Genomic DNA, 25,818 nt, shown 5'->3' on the forward strand with positions numbered 1-25,818 from the left:
TGAATTTTTTTTTTTTTTAAGCATGAGTAAACCTGCAAAGAAAGATGATTGACTCTTTTCCCATTGGCAGGCGAGGAAATGATTGTCTGCTCTTTTTTTACCGCAGTGAGTCATATTCAACGTCACCAATGTGCTGGAAACCACCACGTCAGAAAAAATCAATGTCTTTCTAGTGTTGCATCTTGCACGATATGAAGAAAGAAGAAATCGTTGTTGTATTTTGTTCCCGAGACATAAAAATCAAGTACTCAAGTGTTCATGTCTATTTACGTGCCGACGCCAAGGTGCAGTGTCAGTGTCTAGACTGCCAAAATTAAGAAGATGAAGAAGAAATAAGCGAAACCCGGGTGTTATGTTTCCAACATTGCCGATCAGGGCCGAAGCCGATAGAGCCGCATTTCAGAGTCATTTGACCCGATACTGAATGTCGATTCTATCCATTCACATCACAGACAAAAGTCAAATGTTAGTGGGTTTTTTGACCAGTGTAATAGGCGCATTAGTGTTTCTATCAAAGACGACACTGGAATTGCTGCCTGTAATGCTACTGGTCCTAGACAAAGAAAATCATATAATACAGCAAACATGTCAAATATAAGTATTCCAACATGGCAATCTCTCGTGTGTGATTTTGTCAAGTTTCTTATTCACACGTTCTTTGATCCAAATCTAAAGTGAGAAATAACAGGAGGCTTATTTCCGTAAAATGATATGGACATGTTATGTTAAATTGACGAGTGTAAAGTGCATTTTTGACACCCCTGCTGCTCACATTTTGAGTGTAGCAGATGAAGCCCACCACATGGCACAGCACTTTAGAATATGACAGGAGTCATTTGTGAGAGGGAGCAAACTAAAACATTATGTTGAATATAGACTGAACAGCATTTATACACTTACTGTATGGCACAGGCATTAGGTTTGAATTAAAACCAAGTAAGACAATTTACTTTGATCTGTGCTGAATTTATGTCTCTCAGTGTTTTACTTAACATTTTAAATAAATTCTCCCATTTCACTGATCAGATTGATTAAAATAATACATTAATATTATATGTATTGAATATGTGTGGAGGTATGGTGCTATTCAAGAATTAGACCTAGACCAGACTGCACCTGAGCATTCAGGTGGAAGGCTCATGCAAATCTTTAGTCTTGTTTAAATGTTACTGGACTTCTGCAAATTTATTCGATATGAATCGGTTCGTCAATACCGTTCTAAAGTGAGAAAAGGGGAGGATTCCTCATCCAAAGTTGTCTGCTTTCAACTAATAGTTCATATGTAAAAGTATAATTGAAAACAATATATAGATGTGAGTAAAATATAATTATTGGCAAGAAATTATATCATTTCCTGTATTTTAAATATAATGAATAAACCTAGGACTCTCTAGAACTGTAGAGAAAGTATTAAATGTTCAAAGAAGAGATACTATGTAGTTTCTAAAATAGTGTTTTTAACAGTAGATAAAAGGTTATCATACCATAAGGATTTAATCGAGGGTCATTTTTGGGAACAGGGATGCAACTAAAACATAATAATTCAAAGGATTTAATCGCATCCTACAGCATTCAAACTCTCTTAATAAGTAGGTTTGACTGGTGACATGTACATGGTGCAGTGAAGATGTAAAGAAAAAGGCCCGAGGACCACAGCTGCTGAGGTCAGAAGAGACACACATGCACATGCTTCCCCATCACTGGGCTTCATTAGCTATTCTCTCTCCTCTCTAGTTTCCTCTGCAGCGTTTCAACCACAGCTTCCTTCTCCTCTTCACCTGCCATCTTGATGATATAAAACTGTGCTCGTGAGAGTGGCTGGTAAGCAATCCTCAAGGGAGTCCATGACTCTCAGCTCCATCTCCCTGTGACCGAAAGTTTCACCTACAGGGTTCAACTATCCTGCTTTTCGTTTGACCACAGTGCAGCAGATGTGGTTGAAAGCTCTCCAGGGGTCACGCAGACCCCTGTGTCGCAGAGGACTCCTACACGCCACGGTGTCTTCATCATCGTGGTGTTGCCCTCTGTTTGACAAATACAAATCATTATGCATCGCAAAAGAGCAGGGGGGTTGAACAAGAATGCTGTTCAAATCTTCAACACGCTGGCCATTTCGGAAGTTCAGATAACAGTGTTGTGATGGCAGCTGTGAGAACAGACCGTTGGCTGAATAATTCAGGGACAATCGGTTTGACAGGACTCAACCGATACATGCAGAAATCTTGCTTTGCATGCCCCCCGTCTGCTGAATACCCTTTCTTTGACATCTGCAATTAAGGACTATCTATGCAAGCAGATAACAGACCTAAACCCTTGGCCCTTGCTTCAGTTCGAGAGCCGTGCTCCGAGATCCCAGCCCATCACGTTGAACAAATAACAATCCCTTCTTCGGCAGACTCATGCAGTCCACCATTTGCTGCAATGCAGAGGTGAGAGGAGTGCTACAGGACCTGACTTATCCTCTCTAACATCCCCTACCTCCGGGAATATGTCAATACAGTACAAAGCAAGGACAGCAGCTAAACACTGACCCTTTGAGTATGGATGTGTGCATTTTAAGGAGGATTCAGCGGAGTATGAAACATGTAAGGCTTATGATATTCTGTAATTGGATTTCCCAGAAAGCTGGTGACAAAGTCCCTCACACACCACTAATCCTCCCAATCAGCACTGCAGGCCTAAAGCGTGCTCTCCTCTGCAGATGAATATGGAGGAAGGGAGGAGAAGGAGGCAGGAAGGCGAACGCGGGGATCGTGAGGTGGGTGTGGATGGCGCCGCGGCTGCATCGGAGCAAGCGGCCGCAGAGGGCGGTGCCGCATGTCCCGACGCGCTCGGCCTAATCAACATCTCCGGGCTGGGAGCGAGACGAGGTCGGGGGGGGCAGGGCAGGGGGGGAGACATGTGGGAGTTCAACGTGTCCGACCACATCGGCAAACATTCGTACTGTCGCCGTCTTAAGCGGTCATGGACCTCTGCTTCACAACAAACTAAGCAGATTAGCTTCGCTGAATCAAGAGAAAACAGTTCACTTTCGGACTCCATGACAGATTCTGTGAGGAGAAGAAGACGCGAGGAGAAAACGCTCAGCTCCATCACGGAGATTACACTTGGTTCGAGACAATGCCTTTAAATTATTCGACTTGACTTCAGGAGGGCTGGGTGGAAGATTGGTGCTGATATTTCTGGTACAGCGTGCGGCACCTGACTGACTTGTTTTGAATCCAATTCTACACAGGAGGGGGGATAACCTGGCAGCTGCAAACTTCCCCTGTTCCTGTTCGTATTTTGGATGATTGAAAAGAAAAAAAGAAACACAATAAACTTTTTGCGGATGTCTGGCAGGCACGTATATTTTTCCATCAATGTCAAAAACAGCCGATTGTTTTGCCTGCCCACCTCGATTCTGTTCATCAGTTCTCTCCGTTCCTGTGCGTTGCTTTCTTAAGCAGTTTGTGTTTGTCATTTTCTCTCCCTCTCATCTGCATGACAGGACAGCAAGAAGTCTTGAAATTTCCATATTCCAGTTAGAGTGCAAACCATCTGAGTTTAATGCTTCCTGACTGGTCGTTTCTGTCCTTCAGGGGGATTTTCAGAACTCTCAGTCTTGTGTGTGGCTTATCCACACATGCAAAGCCATGAGTGTTCCACACAGGGGCCACCGAGAGGAGATGACTATCAGTCAGTCTCACGAGGTCCACTTCCTGCACGTGTAAACTAAGCCTTTGCCCCCGGTGTCGCTAATCAAATTACACGTCACAATTCATATCCAATGGCGATGAAACATACCGAGTCGAGCTATTGGGGGATTTGCATTGTGAAGCCTGATTACTGAGCTGAATTTTAAAACAGAGCTTCTCCAGCGGCAGCTATTCGCTCTCTTTGTGAAGAATAATGGAATAAGTCAATGAGGACGGGAGATGGGACTAGTTGTTTAACCTTGAAGAGATCACTTAAAGAATTCCCCCCCCCTTCTCCGCCTGAGTCCAGGCCTGGTTAAGTATGTACAGTCCGGCACCAGTTTTCATCTTATTAGTGCCCTTGCTGAGACGGTGCTCTGTCCCTGAATGATAATGCTCGAGGTAGCAGGAGACAGAGAGAGATGGAAAACAGAGGGCTGTGACAGTAAGTCAGCTGTAATCCTATATATTCCAGAGCCTGTGATGCGGCCCCTTAAAATATGCCATACTCACCTTGTATTTCTAAAGCAAATTTCCCCACATAAAACAATAAAGATTCCCTTCACACAAATCAATGTCGTCACTTCGAGAAAAGAGAGAAAAAAGAGAAAAGAGAGAAAAGAGAGAAAAGAGAGAACAAAGTTTGCTGCATTAGATGAACGATGTGCTCCATTTTATTCTCAGTCGACCTTTTTATTGACTGGACATATGCGGGTAATGCCAATGAGAAACATTCTGTGTAAAGTGGCGGCAGTGTGATACACTGTCTGTCACCAGAGGTTTTAAAGTACAAGGATAACCTGACAAAGAGAGTTTATAGTGTCACTGTCAGTTCATCCAAATTCTTATAAAAGCTTTTTTCACGATTCCTCAATCGGTCTCTCGGCCCTGAAGATGCTTCTGTTTTTTATTGGCCAATGTTTTCCAAATGTTGCCCCCTTATATCCTCAATAAAAAACAAAGTGTGGTCTTCACTGCACTAAATAAATCCACACATTTACATCTTTTCCTCAAACACTGTAATTTGTTACTTTGTTACTGTAATTTTTTGTTACCGTTAGAAATTTTTTTCACCAAAGAAATAGCCCCTGTAAACATGGCTGAAGGGAAATAAGATTTATTACAATCCCGTTGGCTGTTGGTCCAATGTAACTACTGACACCCACAACACACCATTATACACCATCTGTAAATGGCTCTACTAAGGAAACACACACAAAAGTTTCACACATATTAAAAGTGAGAACCCTTGTAATGCTGGAAAACATGTCTGTTCTCTTTTCTGATCAAATTTGGTCCAGAGTCAGTTGCATTTCCAAAACCTCTCTAGTTTATCGACCACTTTAGCTTTTTTTCTCGATTAACTAGGAGAGCTCAGTACTCAACTTCACGAGTACAATGCTATTACAACAAAATGCTCCAACTGATATTGTAATAAAACACGTTTTCATTACATTCATTCTGCGACGTTCCATTAATCTCCATTAAACTGGCATGGAGGCAGAAATTACAAAGGACACTTCAATATCTGGGTAAATTAAATCCAGCTGCATTGCTACATTAGACCCCACGAGTGGTTAGCCATGGGGCAAGTTGACGCTACAAGCTCTGGATTGTCTAACATTTTGATCCAATCACAGACTTTGATGGATTGAGAAAAAAGAACATGGCTGCTACACAACGGCCATTGGAAAGTGGTCATGCAACAAAAGTCTTGATTAGTCCCTAATATTTCATTCAGCCTCAGGGTGTCCAAGGACTAAAAAGCTTTACTCTGAGACGAAACCCGAGAAATTGGGAGTGAAATGTTCACTGACTTTTCACAAACTTCGGCCACTTGAGAGCAATTTCCCAAACTTAAGCTTCTTTATGCGTTGAATACCCAAAGTCTATCCCTTTACGGCTTAGGGAGAAGACTTGTAGAGGGGTAGCGGTAGCAGTAGCAGTGGTGGCGGCACTACAATTGGCAGGAGAAAAATACAGAGCCCAAAGTCTCAGGGAAGAAAGCAAGAGAACATAAAGCAAGCTCCTGTGACTTCTCTGTGCCCTTGACATATTAAAGAAAGGTTTGTTATTCAGACTAAACGTCCAGATACACCAGAATGATTAAGGTGCCATTTCACCTCATCCACACAAATTGTAAGTATCTTTATATTAATTGTGGTATGTTAACAATGTCAAAGTTGACAATGTGATGCTTTTGGCTAATTTACGTTTCACAGCCGTTTGTCAGCTATTGAATGAGTCCAGCTCATCACTCGAAGTGAATCAATCCTGACACATCGACCAACAGCGTTTAGCTGGCTTCCGTTCAGTGTAGCGAACAGGAGAGATGATGGTAAAGCAACTTCACAATCAAGCTCACACAGTCAGGCGTACAAAACCACAGTGGTTGGTCACTTCATCTCTCTGTCCTCACACTGTGCCTCTCTCCTCCACCAGTCCCTCCTATCGTAAACATGGCTAAGCCACTGAGCTCTTCCGAGTCCTTTTTCATCATATTCTAGCAGTTCCAGGGCTGCAAAGGGCACCAGCATCTGAGAGGAGCTTTCTATTGAGGCCTCTGGAATGGAATCACTCCAAACGGCCTTTTCATTCCGCAGCTGCGATGGATTAGCTCTGTCATTGGTCCAGATGAGGTTTGCCTTCCTGATCATCGCGCCACGCTGCGGAAAATAAAGCCACACCACCACCGAGATAAAGAAGGCAGGAAAAATTAAATTAAAGGACAGCTATCGCGCCGGCGGCTACCCAATGGTCGATGATAGAACACTTCAATATTTCATCACACAGTCATGCATGGACACACAAACATTAACAGCGGCATGGAAGCAACCGCCCACAGGTTTTACGTAGCCATGTGTGAAATGGCAAGAGCCACACAACAGCACTCTCCGAATTAACCATTGGAGGGAGAAACAGAGGAGGGTCATGGTTGAGTGAGCACATCGTGTTCACTTAATTCTCACTCATGGGGATAGTGAGCACTAAGGACAGGAGAACAGCAGCAAGAAGCATGTAAACTAAGGCCACACCGCTGCGTCACATGTAAATGTTTTTCTCTTTAACGGCCATAAATGCATCTCAATCTACAGATGAACGGACAGCAGTGGCCCCTACCTCCTAAATGGCGAAGGAGCCATTGAGCCTGTTGGAGGTTTAAAGTCACCTATCACCCTCGTCCTCTTAGGGAGGTGTCACTGCAGTGCCCCCAGGCAGTTATTTAAGGATGACAAAACCGGGCACCTATCTAAAAGAATGGAAAGAGAGCTAGATTGTGGGTACCACCAAGACAGTAAACCAGGAGTGACCCCCTGAAAATCGCTGATTCAAGTCATCCGTCAGAGACCCCTCACTCTCCTGAGATTCTTCAGGTCAAGAAGACTTTTTTTTTACTGTGAGTGTACGGAGTATTTTTGTTCAAGTCCTCTCTAAGGACTCGCTGTGGTCAAATCATTCCACTACCTGAAGTCATCATGTCCACTTTTTGAAGTTGTCTGCGACAGGTACAGGCACAGACCTGGACATTGGGTTAATCTAAGTCAGTCAGGGTCAAGAGAAACTTTATTTTCTGCCTTAAGCAGAACTTTATTGCTCAATACTATTCAATATATTGTTAGTATAGCTAAAATGCATTAGCTCAGAGGGTTCTCTTGGCTTTTTTATTTTATCACATTAATGTCCTGTTACCCCGAGAATTCTACTAAATGTCTTAAAAAAAAATTCAGCTCAATAAAGTTTTGCTTGAAATAAAAAAAGAGAGAAATCATGGAATCTTTGTGTTTTACCATCAAATCAGATTCAGTTGACAAAATGAGTAGTTGTAAACATGGACTTACGACTGAAGTGGACACCTGAACCTCAACTGTGCACTTGCATCAGTGCAGCAATATGATTGGCTGGATATGTTTCCCAGTTCAGCCGTTATAAAACAGACAATCGGCCTATTGGGGACAGGGGGTGGAATGTGTGTCATACATCTGCCACCTCCGGTGCTGCAGACCGTTCTGTTCAGCGTTCTCTGGGATCTGTCTCCTACCTCGTAAAGTCACCGCTACAACCGACCAAATCACTCCCAGCCTGTTATTTATCATTTTAATCGGCGCAGGTTTGATTAAACTTGTGCATTCAACGTGAATAAGTGAGTCTTCAGAAATACATTGGCGCACATTATGATGACAACACAACTAAAGTGATTTGAGAGGCTCGGGTTCTGTTCCTCGGGCGTGCCGGAAGATACTGTATTTCCGTGTCAGTGTCATCAGCAGCGCATCAACAGACTCTGCGCTGACATCGCTCAGCTCTTCAATCTTCCCCTGCAATCACAGTTGTAGTAATTGTCTATAAATTCACCCCCGTCCCCAGAGGTGTTGGTGTGCATTATGTCTTTCATTAGATAAGATGTGTTTAATATTAACCACAGAGGCTATTCATGGCCCGACATGTCTTATTTGCATCTCCGTATCACTGCAAGGAATATGCTAATACCTTTCCTCCTCCCCTCCTCTCCTCTCCTTCAGCCTGCATGCTAGACTGCCCATACACTAGTTTCACAAGGTTATGATGCTTCAGTGGCCCGGCGACTGTGAACTGTCACAAGCAATCAGTTATGATGGAGCCCTTGTTTCTGCACAGACATGCAGCTTTGGCAGGGCCCTGCTAGCGACTGTCTCCTCTGAAACGGGCCAGAAACGTGCGGATCAATCTGCTCAGACGGCAGACGGAGCGATGGAAGCTAGAAGCCCCTTTGCACTGTGATCCAATATTTACTAGTTTGGGAGAGTACATCGTGACCCTGCCTGTTGGTGTTTTGTATTCACAACAACACCGCCCTGATGTCTTCTTCCTATCTGACTGTCTTTAGTGCAAAAACTACACAACACTGAACACACACACACACACACACACACACACACACACAGAGGAACCAAAACAACAACAGCTGATCGTGCAGCCCAAGCGGACAGCCAAGATTAGGCAGCATGTAGGTGCCAATTAATGCTCTTCTCTGGGTTTCTTGAAGAATAATGAAAAGGCTCAGAAGTGTATTCTTTCCTAAGCCGAGTGACCTTGGTTAGGACAATGCAGTCGGAAGCTCCTTTTGAGGGGGGGGCTGCCGGAGTTTCTCTTTCTTCTGAGCCCAGCGAACGCAGAGCAATGCAGCAACTTCGATGAGGCACGATGTGCTATTCCAGCTGAAGAAGAGGATTACTGATTCAGTGATTATGGGTATTGTAGGGGAGCATAGTGAATGGCCAATAGCCAGCTGAGTGTGACTGCGATGGCTGCGGGAACATAGCTGTAATGGGCTTTGTGGGAGAGATTAAATAAATATAAAGAGAGAGAAAGAGAAATGTGAAAGACAGAAAGGGGGGGTGGAAGTAAATAAATAAAAATTCTCACTGCAATGTCAGAGATCTTTAATCGTGACAAGTTTTGAAAAATGCGCTTCCTCTCTTCTTCTTCTTTACCTACTCCATCCCTGCCTTCTCACAACTAGTGCATGAGGATAAATGACATTTTGAAATGAAAAATAATCCCTGCCACAAACGACATAGCCAACTCTCCTTGAGAGATTTCGCTCACTGACAAAACAAAATGGAAAGCAGCCATTACATGAAGCTGGGCTGCTGGCAGACATATCCCCGATGCACCTGAGATGAATAGTTCACAACATAGCAGCCGTTCCCTTTTTACTTTACATGCTCCACATGTATAGGGGTTTTCTTATCATAAACAGTTTCCCTTGCATGCAGCACAACGGCAAATATATTTAGTGCACCAGTAAGATTCCTCACAGTGTTTACCACTGCTTTATATACGGTAAGCCTCCTCTTGCTCATCACGGCGCAGCGCTGATAACATCTTCAATAAGGGAACACAGACCTAGCGTGTCATTGTTGACTTATAGTTCAGAGACCACCCTATTATTCGAACAGTGCTGAGCAGATGTGCGGAGCATAGATGGGCTGTCATATTGCATCATGTCTTCTATTGGGGAAAAAACGAGGGCTTGATCTACTCCTCGCATTCATGGCTGTGCCATAAAGCTCAGATATGGGTCAGTGTCCCACAAATTATTCATACATTTATTCTAGTTAATGGTTACTGGAAACATCAGGGTTTTTACTGCTCAGCTGTGTTTTTACAGATGTGGACATTTTACTGTCAACAAAATCCATCAAAATGTTAAAGCTTTATGAGCAACTCCATATGTCCACGGACACGTTCAAAGCACTTCTCACGGTCCGGAATCACTGTGTTATGAATTATATTAAGAGCATCAGTTGTCATGTTACCACCCGTAACTGTGGGTTGTGGGGTGATGATATCGTCAGGTTGCCATGACAGTCCACCCGTACTCATTTCACAATAATCCCCCCCGCTTGCTTATAATTTATCACATTTGCCACAGAATATTGAGCTGATAGCTAAAGGAAATCAATAGGAAATCCAAAGATCTCAACATGCCCCCACAGAACACACCACAACAGACTGTCAGGGCTGAGGAGCTCTTTAAAAGTAGCCTGTAAATCCACTGTGTGATTTACTGGTCTTCCGAATGAAAAATCTGTCCCTGCACTTTGTGCTTCTTTATATTCCATCGCTGTGGAAATGGCCAAATGCCCAGTGTTTGTGAAAGATATATGGAGATTTGAAGGAACCACGGCGGCGAGGGAGGAAAGCTGTTGTTTTATCAAACAACATCTGCCAGCATCATTGATTCCAAGACAAATAGCACTCCGACAGCAACACTTCTCCTCAGGTTGGGTTAAAGAGGATCTTTTGAAATTCTGATTAAAAATTCATTGCGTTGAATCTGCCTCGGAGTGTGTTCTGTGTTTTCTATTCTGAATCTCATTACGGCTTCAGCGATATGCCTGGCTTAATAAAAAAATAAAACAAAAAATATATAAATACAGCGGAGGGCATCTCATGGCCAGAAAATTAGGTCAAAACAACATTCCCTTTGGAGGTTTGGCCTTTGGGATCTCGCCAGCTCTTTCTGTATTTGCTGTATGAGAAAGCTTTAACCTCATTCGACCACAGCAAACAGGACCAGTCATTGTATTCATGCCAGGGAAACTTCAAGAAAATTGTATTAAAGGAAACTGTTTCATCAGTACTCAGCAGACTCAGCATGTTGTGTGTTGCCCTACTATAAGCACTCTGTGGCGTCGAGCCCATTGACGCTGGGTCAGATTGTTTTTTTTAAACAATTGATAATTATCATAGGTGTCAAGTTTATTTGACTCACAAAATAAATCATACCCTGAAATCAAACACCTTGTCTGACCCTTTCCCTAGGGTATTTTTTTCATTTATTTTGTTTGTTTGTTTTGTTTGTCTGTTAGCAGGATTACATAAACCCTGCTTGACGGATTACCATGAAACTTGGTGAGAGGATGTGGAATTGGTCAAGGAAGAACCCATTCCCTTTTGGTGCAGATCTGAACAAATGGGCGGATCCAGGAATTTAGTTCTACTTTCTCTGCAGCATTTCTCCCACAAGTCATTCAATCTAAGGCGCCAGCTGAGAAGCACATACACGCGCGCAAATGCCGCTCTCACATGCAACACATGGACTTCATGGACAATAGTACGAGCTCACAAGAACGCATGCAGCGAAAAGGGAAACAAATAACGCTGCACATAGCTTTACAATGCAGCAACAGCGCTAACCACCAAGTTGAGGATCTTATGTTATTATGAGTCGGAAAACACATTATATTGGGGTTCATAACGAAACTGTGGCGGAACAAATTAGAATATGAAGGGCCGGCACAGCTGGATGGTTTTCACGTGGGGAAGAACATTACAGGAACCCACAGCTCAACCCATTTCCCTCAGGCAAATCTGTGGTCAGCTGCGGAACTGCAGTGACCGTAATACAAAGTCCTTGCAGTTGCAAAACTGTAAATCTGCCCTTATGCAGTAACATCATATTATTCTTTATTCAGCAGTTTATTTTGGCTTGCATGAGTCCTTTTAAAGCACTTATAGTAATAATTTATATTTAGTCTTAGGGTTGCTAAGAGGTATAATGCCAAAAAGTGTCAGTCAGATCGTAAAAATGTGAGAGTATAGCTGCGCCCTTCCTCCGCCCCATCCTCTGCTATGTGAACCGTGCTGTCACTCACCCCCCCTCTGCAGTTGGCCCCGCTCCCCTCTCAGGGACCCGCAGCTCCCACAGCATGTAACCTCATCCCGAGCCGTTACTGTACCGCTCATCTGCCTGAGACCCACATGCAGCCTCCTCAGCAGGCCTCTGAGACCGCCTGGCCTGCTGGCCTCAAAAACACTCTGTTATGTTACCATACATGGTCCTCTCAGAGATTTCTGCACAATCATGGTCCTTAATAAAAAAGTCCATACACTTTTTTTTCTTAATTTGCATATTTTTAAAATGTGTGGACTTTTTTCCACTCAGGGAGGGTCAAGGAATATTCTAAACGTAAACTTTACTTCAGGAACAGTGAAGCGTGTCACGGGAGCTTCAGTACATAGCAGTGAGATTTGCTCAGTAACAAATGTGAAGAGGGAGACAGGACGTGCCCGTCTGTGCATATGTGACTGCACACACCTACTGTCTGTGACTGTGTGTGCCGGCTCCGTGCATATGTGCACACACATGCGTACATATGAGCATGTGCATCCATACACAAACCTCCATCTGTGCCTCCAACACAGCTGGAATGTGATGCCATGTCCCAGTACAACCCCCATAGCCCGAAGAAGTCGCTCGCTCTCTTCCCCTCCCTCTCTCCTTCTCTCTCTCTCTCTCTCTCTCACACACACACACAAACACTCAAACATTCACACATACTCTCAGAGATAAGCAACCTCTAAAACATTTTCCAATCAAATCCTTTCTCCTCTTGCTTTCTCCTACTGCAGTCTCTATCTCTATCCTCCCACCACTCAGTCGTCAGCCCCTTCTCTCTTTCCCAGCTTCCCCTGCCATGTTTGCCTGGTCACACCCTTCAAGTTGAGTTACAAGCTGCAAGGACAAGAAGTGTGGTGCTTACTACAATCACCTGAGGAGCTTCTCTCGACCATAGCCTGTCTCTGTCAGGCCATGAGCTTCGGCAACACGTCTCCCTGTCGCCCTGTCCCTTCACACACCAACCAACACCAACCACAGCCCCTAAAGCTACTTCCAACAATACATGCAAAGATTGGGTAAGGTCTGTTTTTTTCTCATCGGTCCGTGCCTCACAACATATGCCATTTGCCACAAGTGTTCAGTCAAAGTGTAGGCTGCCAGTGGAAAGAGAATGCTGGTGGTTTTCTGGCAACATGTGCAGAGCTAGCTCTGGGTGGGCGTAAAGGTCGGTGAAGAAGAGGCTTCGAAGAATGTGTTGTGTCTAGACAAATATTTGACTTGAGTTCAGCGCTGGTGAGTGTATATGATGATCCCCATCATTATGTGCAATGCAACATTCAGTGCAAGTGTGCAGCACATAAATACTATGTGATCATTCATTTTTCTGCACATCTCCTCACACTGACATTGCCAATATTGCACCTTTGACCAGTGGAAAACACTGGCTTTGGCTTAATAAATAACACATTCTACCACTGTTTGTTTCATCTGTGAAAAATCCTTAATCACAAAAACAAAAAATGTGCTCTTGTTCCAACTTTTCAACGTACAGACATGAGAGTGGCAGCCAATCAATCTTCTGATCCGAGCCTTGGCACAAAAGCATGAAAGCACATTTTCTCAAAATGTCAGACTATTCCTTCATTATCCCTCCTTTTACAATAAGACATATTGCATCTCGCATGCCCTCTGTTTTTCTCTCTTGTCCCTCTCCCGTCTTTTCTTTTGCCTTCTGGAGAGACAAATGTAATTCCATCCTCTTGGTAGCGAGGCGGTTCTGACGACAGTAGCTATAGGCGGTCGGAGAAGGTAGCTGAACGGTTCAGCCAAAGAAGCAGCTGCTTGCCAGGGTTTAAGAACCCGAAGGATTTAATAAAACAGGGGTAGGCACATGTAAAAAGGCTGGCAGAGAGGACACAGACCATTAGCTTAATGACAGAATGAGGAATGAGGAACAGAGAGATGAAATTCAAAAGCCATGCATTGCAAAATTTCCCTTTAACAGGAATCAAGGCCAGTAATCTAATAAATAGCGCAGCACAGAGAGACGGAGGGGCGCTCGGTGCCTTTCTTTTCCCCTGCCTCAGGTAAAAAAGGAAGAAGATGAAGGGTAAACAGGAGAAAAAGGGATGGCAGCGTCATTAAGTTGGCTGGCCGTGACCATCAGGAACATTAATGCTGCCTGCTCTGCTTTCTTCAGGCCGCTACCCTTTGCTTTGAACTACGCCTCTGTGAGCATACCTGACTCCGAGCTTCCACTGCTATTATGGACCCTGCACTGGTAATTACACATTTCACTTTTTCTGATGTCACTTCAAAGCAACAACAGTCTTGCCACCAAAGCACATACCATCCCTCTGCAGTACAAAGCCGAGCCTTAAGGATTACTGAAGCCAAACATTGTTTTGCTGCCGGTCTCTAATTCAATTAATAGCATAAGGCTTAAAACTGACTTGAAAGAAATGGTTCTGACACAAGGACTCGACTTAATTATACCTAAGGATTTCCATATTTTGTTACTAGAAAGCAAAATAAACTACGGCAAGTTTCATTTGGATTCCTGTGCTCGCATCCTCTTGCTCCTCTCCCTCCTCTCCCTCTATTATATGACTTTTAAAGGATGTAGAGCAAATGAGGGGGAGTGATCTACATGATGAGTCAGAGAACAGGGCTTTGGCACTCTCTGTCCCAGGGTAAAGACAGAATAAACACTAAAGCACAACCACATCAGCTGCGAGATAAAAAGGTCCGGACAAAAACAAAATAAAATAAAGGCTGTCATCTCAACGACCCTTCAAGGCCTAAGGCAGCCACATCTCATCTTGATCAAAGCAATGAAGCTCGCCTCGAAATAGATTTACTCCCCAAACCCGCATAAATGCCACTATTGTAAAACCTTGTTTCACATTGTCCCAATCATAAAGTAGATGTGTGCTATCGCTCACAAAAGGTCTGAGTCATCCACGCGGGGCTATTGATGACAAAGGGAATTCGAAACGTCCACTAAATAATTGTGACAGCTTGCAGAACAAACAACAGCGCTGACAAATGTAAAACACAGAACACGGGAGGTCCTCGCTCGCTCGGGGCTAAGCCTCAAAGGCCTGGAAGTCAGGAGATAAGTGATATTTAATAACCATCATCTCTATTTTTTTCACGGCATCGGTCCAGACAATCTGAGGTGCTTGTGGACTGTTGTGAGCTCAGCATGAGCTGTCTGTCGTTTGCCAGCCGAGCTTGACAAGACTCTGAGGGCACTACCTTGAAAAAACTCTGATATTAAAAGAATGCTACATCTCAGGCTGCTTTTAAAACAGTCTTTGCTCAAAGGTTTTTTTTATTATTTACCTGAATATTTTATAATCAAGCAGATAACCTTTAATGTGTTAGGTATAAAACTTCTTTTCGGTATAATGTAGCAGGCTAAACACACGGGCAGATTTTTAATAAGCAAATCAAAGCTCTCTGCTTGCAGCAAACAGTATAATGACATTTGACAGTCAGCCTCTTATCTTTGCATCATTAAATGATGCATTTCTTCCATGCATTAATTTTTTTTGCGTTATTAAAGGTTCATCGTTTTCTTGTATGTGAAGTTCAAGGCAGTCCTGAGACAGTGCTCTTGATGGAGAGAGATGCTGAGACGTGGCAGCAAGAAACAAGAAACGGGGCCACGGCTCCCACAGGAGCCACTTCCTCTGACTAAAGCTCTGTCTGCCCCTGAATTTAATTAGATTCTGATATCAAGCTTTTTTCCTCCTATGCTTCCCTTCCTCTTCAACATGCGTGAAATTGCAAAGGACTATCTATTATTTATTCCCTCTCATTTGCTTATTGTTTCTTATGGATGCATTGGTTCGGGCAGCGGCAGCTCTGCTTCTTGTGATACGACGCTCTGCTTGGTCTCCCTCACTGCTCAGACCCACCTCCTCTGCAGGTCTGAGCCTAACTCATTTGCTGGCGTTGGTTAGGGAGCTATGGATTTTTTTTTTCTTCCTTTCACCCAATGACAGCACGGTGAGGTGCTATGAGGGCTGGGTGCTAATGAGCTGACTCTGCAATGCTGGGGGAGATGCTCTGTAACACAGGGGGTGGGGGGTGGGGGGGAGTCAGAGGAGGGAGCCGGCAGAGATGCTCTGGCACGTAGGAAGTCAGAGGGGCCATTATGACCGTGCCACACAGGGGTTAGACAGACTGGACAGCTCACACCGAGCTGTGTGTCTCTCCGGAGTCGGCCATTCAGCCAAACTGAACCCATCATTTAAAATGACATCACAAAATGGCAATCTCGGCTCTATCTCTTCCCCCTTTTCATCCACTCTGTTTCTGCTGATTTCGAGAAACGGCTGCCAAGGGGGTGTAGAGAAATGATGTTAGATCAGCTACAAATCAAAAAGGGCTATGTGCACCAGTTGCACCATGAGGTGTCCACATAAAAGCGCCCATAAAAAAAGCACGGACAAATCAAGATAGTGCACCGTATTCCTTTATGTCCTTTCTTCTTGAAGAGTGAATTGTGTGTGTGAAGAAAGTTAAAAGATATTTGCAGCACATGCACTAACATCCAATTGTGTTCCATATAAACTCTCCCAGCAGCAACTTATTTTTCATGGTGGGATGTGAGGGTTGGTGAAGTGTCACCTCTGCACAACTCCAGAGGGACAGAATACTAGATATATTGTGGTAAACCCAAAGAAATGCAGCAGGAACAGTGTGTACGCTCTAAAAAATTCTGTTTGTGGATGTGTTTGTTATTCCCACTGAGACTCCAGGAGCCAGAGCGGAGTGGTATGAACTTGACTTGGCTTCCCCCCCCCCCCCCCCCCCTATGAGCTCCATATGAGTGTGGACATAAATAATTCTGCTCGGGACAGCGGTGGAGAGGATCTGGAAAAGGAACCGAATAAAAGCAGACTTACACGCGTGGGTGACCGAGAAGCTGTTGGAGGACTCGAGGTTGTCCACGTTGTAGTTGAGGTGGAAAGGCTTCTCGGTGGTGTTTTGGTTGGTGTTGTAGAGTTGGACAGCGAACCTGAACGCGCTGTGCTCCTGCACCGTGGAGCGCATGAAAAGTCCCCCTTGAAGAGATGGGAAAAAAAAAACATGAAGATGAGACAAACTTCCACATCTCACCCGTGCATTTTAATGTGGAGGCAGCGGAGACTCGATTTTATTCAGTGAGGTGGGGAGACTCTATACGTCCCATGGTGATTTTAAAGCATGTTACTATACTGCGTCTTTGGCCATTGCGCCCGTCACTAACTCTCACTTCTCTCCACACAACACACACGTCGCTTTAATCTAGTTTTCAACAATCAGCGGCTTTGAGCTTGCAGCATAATCAAGTTCGTCTCCGCCACATCACTGCGCACAGCTCCGCGCTCCGTACGGCACACAACATTCAAAGCATGCAACGTTGCGTTCGATTCCCCCCCCACACAAACCCGCGGGCTCCTTATCAATTAAAACAGCACTTACCGATATTAATCTGATTGGGGAACCCTGCGATCGATCTGTCACAGAGCCAGAGCAGAAACAAAACCACGCGCTGTGCCATTTTCTTTCCCTCCGACCTATGATCTGTTCAACTCCTCAAAAAGCGTCTGTCTGGGCACATTCATATAGGAGGCTGTGTTCTGGATGGGGAGCCGGGCGCGATGAGGAAAATCCAGTGGATGTGGTGATGATGGTCGCTCACAGCGCACCAATTAGGTTCATTGAGGTGCAGCCCGAGCAGCTGCAGAGCATTGCTTTCCCCCCCTTGCAACTAAGAGAGAGAGAGAGAGAGAGAGAGAGAGAGAGAGAGAGAGAGAGAGAGAGAGAGAGAGAGAGAGAGAGAGAGAGAGAGAGAGAGAGAGAGAGAGAGAGAGAGAGAGAGACGGAGGGAGAGAGAGAGAGAGAGAGGGAGATGCGGGGAGGGGAGGGGAGGAAGGAGCTGATCTGAACTCCGATTGGACCAGTGGCGGTGCTGGCCGGTGTTGGTCAAACTTGATCTGACGCTAGAATGAAATGATATAAAAGCCTGATTACGACTGTTTGGCATAAGTGCGGCACTTTTCAATATTAGCACCGGGCCGCTGGAATCAGTATGAAACACCGCAGTCTCATGTGGCCAGCGATGGAGAGCGAGCCCGGACACATCCAGCTGCCGCATGCAGCCGCTGCAGGAGCTCGACGCTTCTCCACGTTCGCAGCAGCTGCGTTTGCCCCATTGAAGCCGAGAGCTGCGGTTATTTCCCCCAAAGTTTGCATTGCACTGTGCATCGGTCTTTCTCTCTCTCTCTCTCTCTCTCTCTCTCTCTCTCTCTCTCTCCACTCCACTCACTCTGCAGTCGAGTACACTGTCCTTGTTTTCTCAGCTCGACTCAAGAAACAGTGACATTTTTTCTTAAGGTTGGAGAGAGGCTCAACAACAGCAGCAGCTGAAGTGATGGGAAGTTGAAAACACGTCATGCCTGGACACACACACACACACACACACACACACACACACACACACACACAGAGGCCTCTAAACACACACACACACACAGAGGCCTACACATGTTGTACTGTGGCAGAGGGAAACACAGGCAGCAGAGCTGTCTATGGTCCTGAAACTGAGCAGGAAAATAAGTGAACGGTAGTGGAGCACTGTTTTTTCTCATCCTCTCTGCAACAATTATGATGCACATGCACTTTAACACACTGTTATGTTACTGTGTGTGATGCTGTCCTGTCCACATGTCTACTCACGTGTCACCGCTGTCTACGTTTTTATGTTCCATGCTGTGATGAAAAGGAATTCCACCATCTCGGTTGTGTGGTCATTAATAAGCGACTCTGATTCTCGGTTTCTGCAACCATGAACATATGCAAAAAGCATTTAACCTTATTTGAATGTGAAACAATAATAATAACAATAATAATAATAATAAAAACAACAATACTTCTAATATTTATAATAGTAGTAGTTAGAATTAGGGTGTTAAATCTACCTCTTTTTATTTACTTTAAGTTTGACGCTGTCTCTAATGAAACATCCATCATTCATATGATTCTGCCTAAGAGAGAACAATTAGGGGATTACTGGCCCATTTATCACCCTCAGCTAAGCCTTTGAAAATTGAGTTTTTAATTGCACTGCAAATGGCTGATGCTCCGGCTATTGATACTGGAATGCACTGAGTTGCTTTTAAACACAGGGAGATACTGTGTGTCCTGTTTAGCATTAGAAGTGCAGTGCAGTGACGCTTTGGAAGCTGATTTCAGAGAATTATGAATGAATAGCATCTAATGAGGCTTCGCTACTATGCAGCTGATGAAGCATCACTAAAAGCCACGTAAATACATGAACGCAGAGCTGTGTCATCAAGAGTTTATGTCTAATTGAACAGAAAGATAAGGACTTGTCACTCAACATCGACCTGCTGCGTTCAAGTTCATGATGACGATATGACTCATTTTCACGTTTATATTCAGTGTAACTGGGATCGCGTGATTGAAGGTTTGCTGTGAATCAATTGTGTCAATAAAGTAATGACGTGACGCGACCTTGTCTTCGGACGGAGATATTTCCTTTCCAAAAGGGGTCAGAGTTGATCTCTGTTCCCACAACTCATCAGAGCCTGCTGGGATGAATCCACGATTACATCACATTGATTCTCGAGACTCCGCAGCGTCAGTGTCAAAGTCACAGGACGTCAGCTGCGTGACCTCAATGGCTAAAGTCATAATGAGCGGTGTCAAACTGCTGAACCGCTGACTCCTCTGGTCCGACGCTGCCACAGACCCTGCATCACATCGCCACTGAATCCGAGATGTTGCTGCTTGTTTTGGTGGAAGAGAGAGAGGCCACCTGTGATGCTGCGTTGCTAAGCTGCCGTACAAAATAATTAACTGAAGAATACCAAAGGAGCCATTTAATTGGTCATTTACAGTGCATGCTGGTTCTCAGTGTGAACTGAGCTAATCACGCATCATTTCAAATAATCCCCATAAAGAAAAATATATTATTCGCTACAAGGGGAGCCAAATATTTGAGATAAGGCCTTGATATAATTGATATTAAATGATGATGATTGTGCTGCATTATTTGCAATTAAGACATTTTGGCCATGCCGCATTATCCCCTGGGCTCAGCCTCTGTTGGAATTCAATTTTTGTCACCACTGTAGAAATTCACAGATACCATCGGTATGAAAACAAATAATTATACGATACGCCTTTTTGGATTTGAAAACACTCACAGGAGTGTTACTGGAGCTGGCGAAATGAAAGGCCTGAAAAATAGATGAAAAGATGTTCTCTTTTATCTTGTGATGATAATGATGATTCACAGGCTATAGCTCAGAGCAGTGTGAGCCTCACCAGCAAGAATTATTAATTTTCTCTCTGTGTTCTCCTGCAAACTAAACAGGATAAGATCCTCATCTCTGCCTCTTTGAGGATACGTGAGCGTGTAAGTTGGAGACGACAACATTTATTTTATAAAACAACATTTTCTGTCTCTCTATATTTCTCGATCTGTCTCTATTCGGGACCATGAATTTAGTTTTACATTTGATTTGCTCATGACTGGATTCTGTTCTCCAGACATTTCAAGGAACTTTCTCACGATCAAACTCAACACCAAAGTGCCTTGTTACAATCATAAGATAAAACCCTGTAGTGTGCAAAATGATCTATTTTCAGCTGGTGTAATCCATTAGTTTCAGTCAGTGTCTGTGTTTGTTTTGTGACTTTAGTGACTGACTCTGACTCTGGATATTTGAGGCCGACACTGATTCCGATACAGTTTCACTCATTCAATTATTATGCATCACCATTTTAAATACAGGTCCATTTGGTTATGCAAGAATTACCATCATACGCTGAACATGTTCGTTTTGAAATATAATATTGTTGTTACAAAGGGGCCACATTATACCTATGTACCTAAATAATTAACTTGAAAAATGTCCTCTTCATTAGCTCTAGTTGTGATCCTATGAAGTGAAAATATCAAATTTTCACCTAAAAACAAATATGGGTGTTGAACAATGTTGTTTGCACAATAACAATTAGACTGGAGCCGAGTGTTTACTGAAGGCTGACAAACAACTCTAAACATGACGAAGAGAAAATTTGGGCACAAAGAATTCTCTAAAAATGTTCGTTGAGTGATGCAAGTCCTAAGGAAGCAAAAAGCCCTCTCTATCAGGACAGTTAAAATAGTCGTCCAAACACAGCTGTGTTTGGGTTCAATTCATCAATATCTCAATGTTGCGTGTAGCTGCTATAGTGACTCCGACTGGCTGGTCAGGCAACACTGTCTAATAAGGAAACATGCCTAATTATACTGTATAACTAGAATTACTGCTTTGCGGTTGTATGCCTCCACCAACCAGTGCAGTTTCTGTGAATATATTTCTACATACTTTTGTTCCAGATTCATATAAAGGTCAACGTAACCTTTGCCTTTGACAACTGAAACGTAATCACTTTATCTGTGAGTGCAAGTCACAACTTATCAAAAGTTGAAGAAGTTCCCTCAAGCACTTTGGAGATTTGAGAACATTCCCTCAAGGGACGGACCGACAACTCAAAAACATAATGCCTCTGGCTACTGGCTATCGTCGGTGCGGAGGCATCAAATAAATACCTTATAGGAAACATAGTCACCGGTGACATTATGTCCAGTTGTAACTTATTTTTTACTGAATTAAGCAAATATTGTATTAAAGAGATAGTTCACCCAGAAATGATAACTCCCTCATTATCTATTCACCACTATGCCGATGGAGGGGTGGGTGAAGTGTTCTTAGTCAACAAAACACTTTATGAGTCTCAATAGGGTTAGAGCAGGATCCAATGCAACTGAAGTAACTAGTGACCAAATCTTCAGCAGTAATAAAACAACAGAAAAAAAATAGTCCAGCAAAAGTGGCTAAGCTAGCGGACAGTGACATTTCCGATGGTCCCTAATCACACTTCGTCAGAAGACATCAGGAGACATTTAGGCTTAAAACAGGGTGGAAATGACTCTTTTTCGAGTCCAATACGAATCAGTGAACTATCCCTTTGATGGCAGCGGAGAGGCCAGAGACACAAAGCACATGACTGTCAGACCACAGGGTCTCATGTGTGGTTGGGATTAGGCAAAAACAACACTCTGATTAGGGAGAGATTGCCGGGGTTAACATACATAAATCATCAACATATCCTGATTAGGCTTGTTTAAAATGCCAATTTCATATGAAGCGAAGATTAAGTCATTTTTAATGGACAGGGTTAGGTCAGGGCGTTGGGTTCAGATCTGCAGGAGCTTCTTTGAACCACCGGGTACGCGACATCCTTGTGGTGGAGTTCCTCACTGTCAGGTGAGAAGAAGCAGCTGGTGACTCTGTGTGCATTGGAGGAAGCACATGGCTGTCTACACCCTCCCCAGGTGATCGGTGGGGGTTAGCTCGGTGGTTTCTGTGGTACGTGTGGTTTTGGCCTTTATGAATGGGAGTAGAAAGAGCAAATGCCAAAACAATAGCATGTTTACAGGGACACCGATATTCTGATATTAACATGATTAGGTCAAGAGTCTGAATAAGATACTGCCATAAAAACAGCATTGTCTCATTACCTTAACCTGAATAAGGTCATACTGAAAAGAATAATACTTGGAGTATTTTGTAGAAAAGTTTTCGTCTCAATCGCATTTTAACGTCCGGGAATTAACAAAATGTTGCGACATAAGACAATATTTTGCTTTACTAAATAAAACCGGGCTGTTGAATAAACATATTTCAGATTAATTACACCTGTATCACTAAAAATAATCTTCATTGTTGTGTTTAATTGCAGAGTCATCCCTCACAGCTTCCTCACTGGAACTCATCACCTGCATATGTGCTGCTGGGCAGGGATAAAAAGTTCGGTGGTGCTAGTCCGTGCGTGGCGTGGGAACAAATTATAATGAAATAAAAACACTTATTATTAGTATTGTTATTATTATTATACCACGTCTAGGTTGAATTACTTATTGTGATGCATTCTTAAAAACTTGGAAAAACTCTCAACACTAAGGCCATTGTGTGATAAGGTGCCCACCCCAAATTTCTTATTCCCCCCCCAATTCTGGGCAGTCTAGATCCGGGCCTGGCTGCAGCCGACCAAAATATTAATTATAATTCTTGAAAACAATATCCTGCTCGTGTCGCACTGTTGTGACCACACATCTGTTTAAAACTGGCATCCTGTGACTTCATACAGAACCAGGTGCTCGGATAAATTCTTAAATCTGGTGCAGATTACCTCAGAGCTTTCATTTAATGAGTTGCAATGCATCAAGGCCATACGTCTGGAATCAGTGATAATTACTCAGATTAAGAAAGACTCCTCTCTGCAGAAAGTTTGTGCATTTCAAGAGAAAAGCAGCTTTTCATGCCAAAATATTTAAACACTTAACAGCTTGAAAATTCAATATTTCCCTTTCCTGTAATGTGTGAACAGAACGGTCACATCGTTTTTTATTTCCTTTGCTCGCAAATGACTTGACTCACCTTTCAATCTCTCTTTTTCCAACGATTTAATGCGGTGCCACACATCAATCCTACCCTGCTGAGGAACTAAAATGACTAATCATAGAAATGGCTTCCTCTGGTGAAAGATACATAATGAGAGGGGGTGAATTAGTATTGTAGGAAGGATGCAGTTAAACAAGCATTATGCAGCTCCAACTCAATGATATTTGAAGAGCTATTCCAAGGAGCTATCAGTCTTGGCCAGATGTTGGAGGCTGATAAGAGACTCTGCTCTCAAGGAGCTCTTCTTTATTCTGTCAGGGCCTCTCACCATGAAAGAGAGTGTGGGGAGCCATGGCCTAAGGAGATAGAGAAGCACTTGCCATTGTGGTAGGGAGTCACACAGATGTAAGGAAACAACAACTCTACTTGAATAAAACATTTTGTACAAACACTGTACAACTCGAAAATCACATTTGGTTAACAAAGTGAAAAAAAATCTCCAGTTGGATAAAACTCGGCATATGTCAAGCGGCAGAACACTGTAATGGAAAAGATGTTCGGGAGGAGTCTGGATGAAGGCTCCATGAGGAAAATGAAAACGCATCATGAGGCATAAGACCTGACACAGTTCAAGGGATGAGGAAAAAGTGCCTAACCCACTCGCACTATTCGAATGCCACTGCGTGCTGCGTCACAAACCCATCATGAGCTTTGGCTCCCCCAGAAAACACTCTTTGGCCCGAGTGTGACAGAGGCGGCGTTATCAGCTGCACAGGCTGACACATTTCACTCTCTCGCCTCGGGCTTTGCACAGTCACAGCCGTGCGACCACAGCAGTCAGCCCAGCGTGGCGGGTAGACATCTTCACCGTGCGTTGTTGAGCTCCATGGTCGAGGCCGTCTGCGTGCGGGAGTGAACCCCCTCCCCGCTTACACACAAACATGTGGTGGACAAACACAGTTATGCATGTCTACATGTGGGCACAAGGTAAATCGTACAGCAGTGCATACACGTGGTTGGTTGCTGAAATGACTGAAATAGCTGATTACACAGTGAGTGGATCAACAGAAAAAGTACTGACGCTAATCGGTAAACCGATCAATCCTGATTTGAGCTTCTGAAAATTACCTCTTTATTATAAAGTAAAAGCCTGTAAGGTTTGATTATTTGTTGGGTGAAAAGTCAATGTTTGTAATGTCAGATTATTGATTAAGTGGCTGATTAAAGAAATGATCAGCTGATTATAACAACAACAACAAATACATTTGTACATATATAACAGATATGTATGCATATGAATACACACATACATAATATATACATACATACATACATAATACATATATGTATATATATGTATTTATATACTGTACATACACACACATGATTATGTGTGCTTTTATTAGTTTGCTCTGTTCTTTAACACACACACATATATTTATATTTATATATATACACACACTCATCCGGTCTCTAAAAACTCAATTCACCCAATTTGTGAATGTCCTTGTCCATTTCCCGAACAGATCCTCCTGTAAAAGCAGTTGTTACAGGAAAGGAACAGATCCCACTTGTCTATTATTGGCTTGTTTTTTGTTTTTTTATTGTATTTTTTTCTCCTATTACTACATAATGTCCCGCGCTCTGACTCAGCTCAGGTTTCAGTGACCCAGTCATTTCAGACCACCAAACAGGAGGGACAGAGGTGTAATGGTGTCGGCGAGTTATGGTGGGAGAGGATAAAGAAATGAAATGCAGCCAAGAAAATGCTCAAAACAATCCCTCAGCAGCAGCAGTGGGAACAACAACAGCAGCCTATTATTTTCCCTTCCCCCCCATGGCCTCTGTTGCCATATCCCAGTAACGGGAGATGGGTGTTGCTCACTGCCTGCGTGCCTAATTGAGAGGAAAACAAACTGGTTGCTACAGATAATGGGAAAGGTGAGGAGAAATACCATTAATAGCTAGTGATCCTTTTTAAATAATTACCAGTGTCCACTGTGGCACGTTACCAGTGTTCCCATGATTGATCTCCTGGCTATTATGGGTGTTCAGATAAACCGGCTAATATAAAGAGGAATCAATCTTACTTATTATGGTATATGATAAATTTCTCTGAACAAATACTAGAGTTTGAGGTCCTTTAACAACAGCCTTACACAAGGTTTTATGTCGGCTGAACAGCAAACATGATGAGTAGCACTAAATGTGCATAAATTGTGGGAAGTAATGATAACGAGCATATTAGGAGCACAAGTAAAATATTTATCTTTGTAAAGCAGACATCCAGGTCTTCAGGCACATTTAGTACATGATATTAACCTAATGGAACCCTCTTATGCTTTGATTTCCTACATACCGGGACGCAGGAAAGCAGCATTCAAGGTCACAGGAAGCATTTCCTCGGAGGAGAAACACCGAGCTAACAGCACATGATGAATGATAAACATACTGTAGATAGTCTGGGCCATACTTTTTAATAAGGCACTCCACATCTCTGCAGTTATAATGAAACATTCAGGAGCAGGGAGTATGAATATTGCATGTCATTAATGGA

General features: G+C 43.4%; 1 protein-coding gene across 2 annotated transcripts in view; it reads right to left on the reverse strand.

The window, feature by feature from the left end:
* Positions 1-17,341, reverse strand: part of gria3b (glutamate receptor, ionotropic, AMPA 3b) — an 80,995-nt gene extending 63,654 nt beyond the window's left edge. For both annotated transcript variants that reach the window (XM_061079365.1, XM_061079366.1), the window contains exons 1-2: positions 17,263-17,341; positions 16,704-16,862 (exon numbers count right to left, since the gene is read on the reverse strand). In XM_061079365.1, the coding sequence (XP_060935348.1) occupies positions 16,704-16,862; positions 17,263-17,341 (238 nt within the window). The remainder of the gene's footprint in view (positions 1-16,703; positions 16,863-17,262) is intronic.
* Positions 17,342-25,818: the final 8,477 nt, after the last annotated feature.

The sequence above is a fragment of the Limanda limanda genome, chromosome 10 (genome assembly GCF_963576545.1).
Source record: "Limanda limanda chromosome 10, fLimLim1.1, whole genome shotgun sequence".
Lineage (NCBI taxonomy): Eukaryota > Metazoa > Chordata > Actinopteri > Pleuronectiformes > Pleuronectidae > Limanda > Limanda limanda.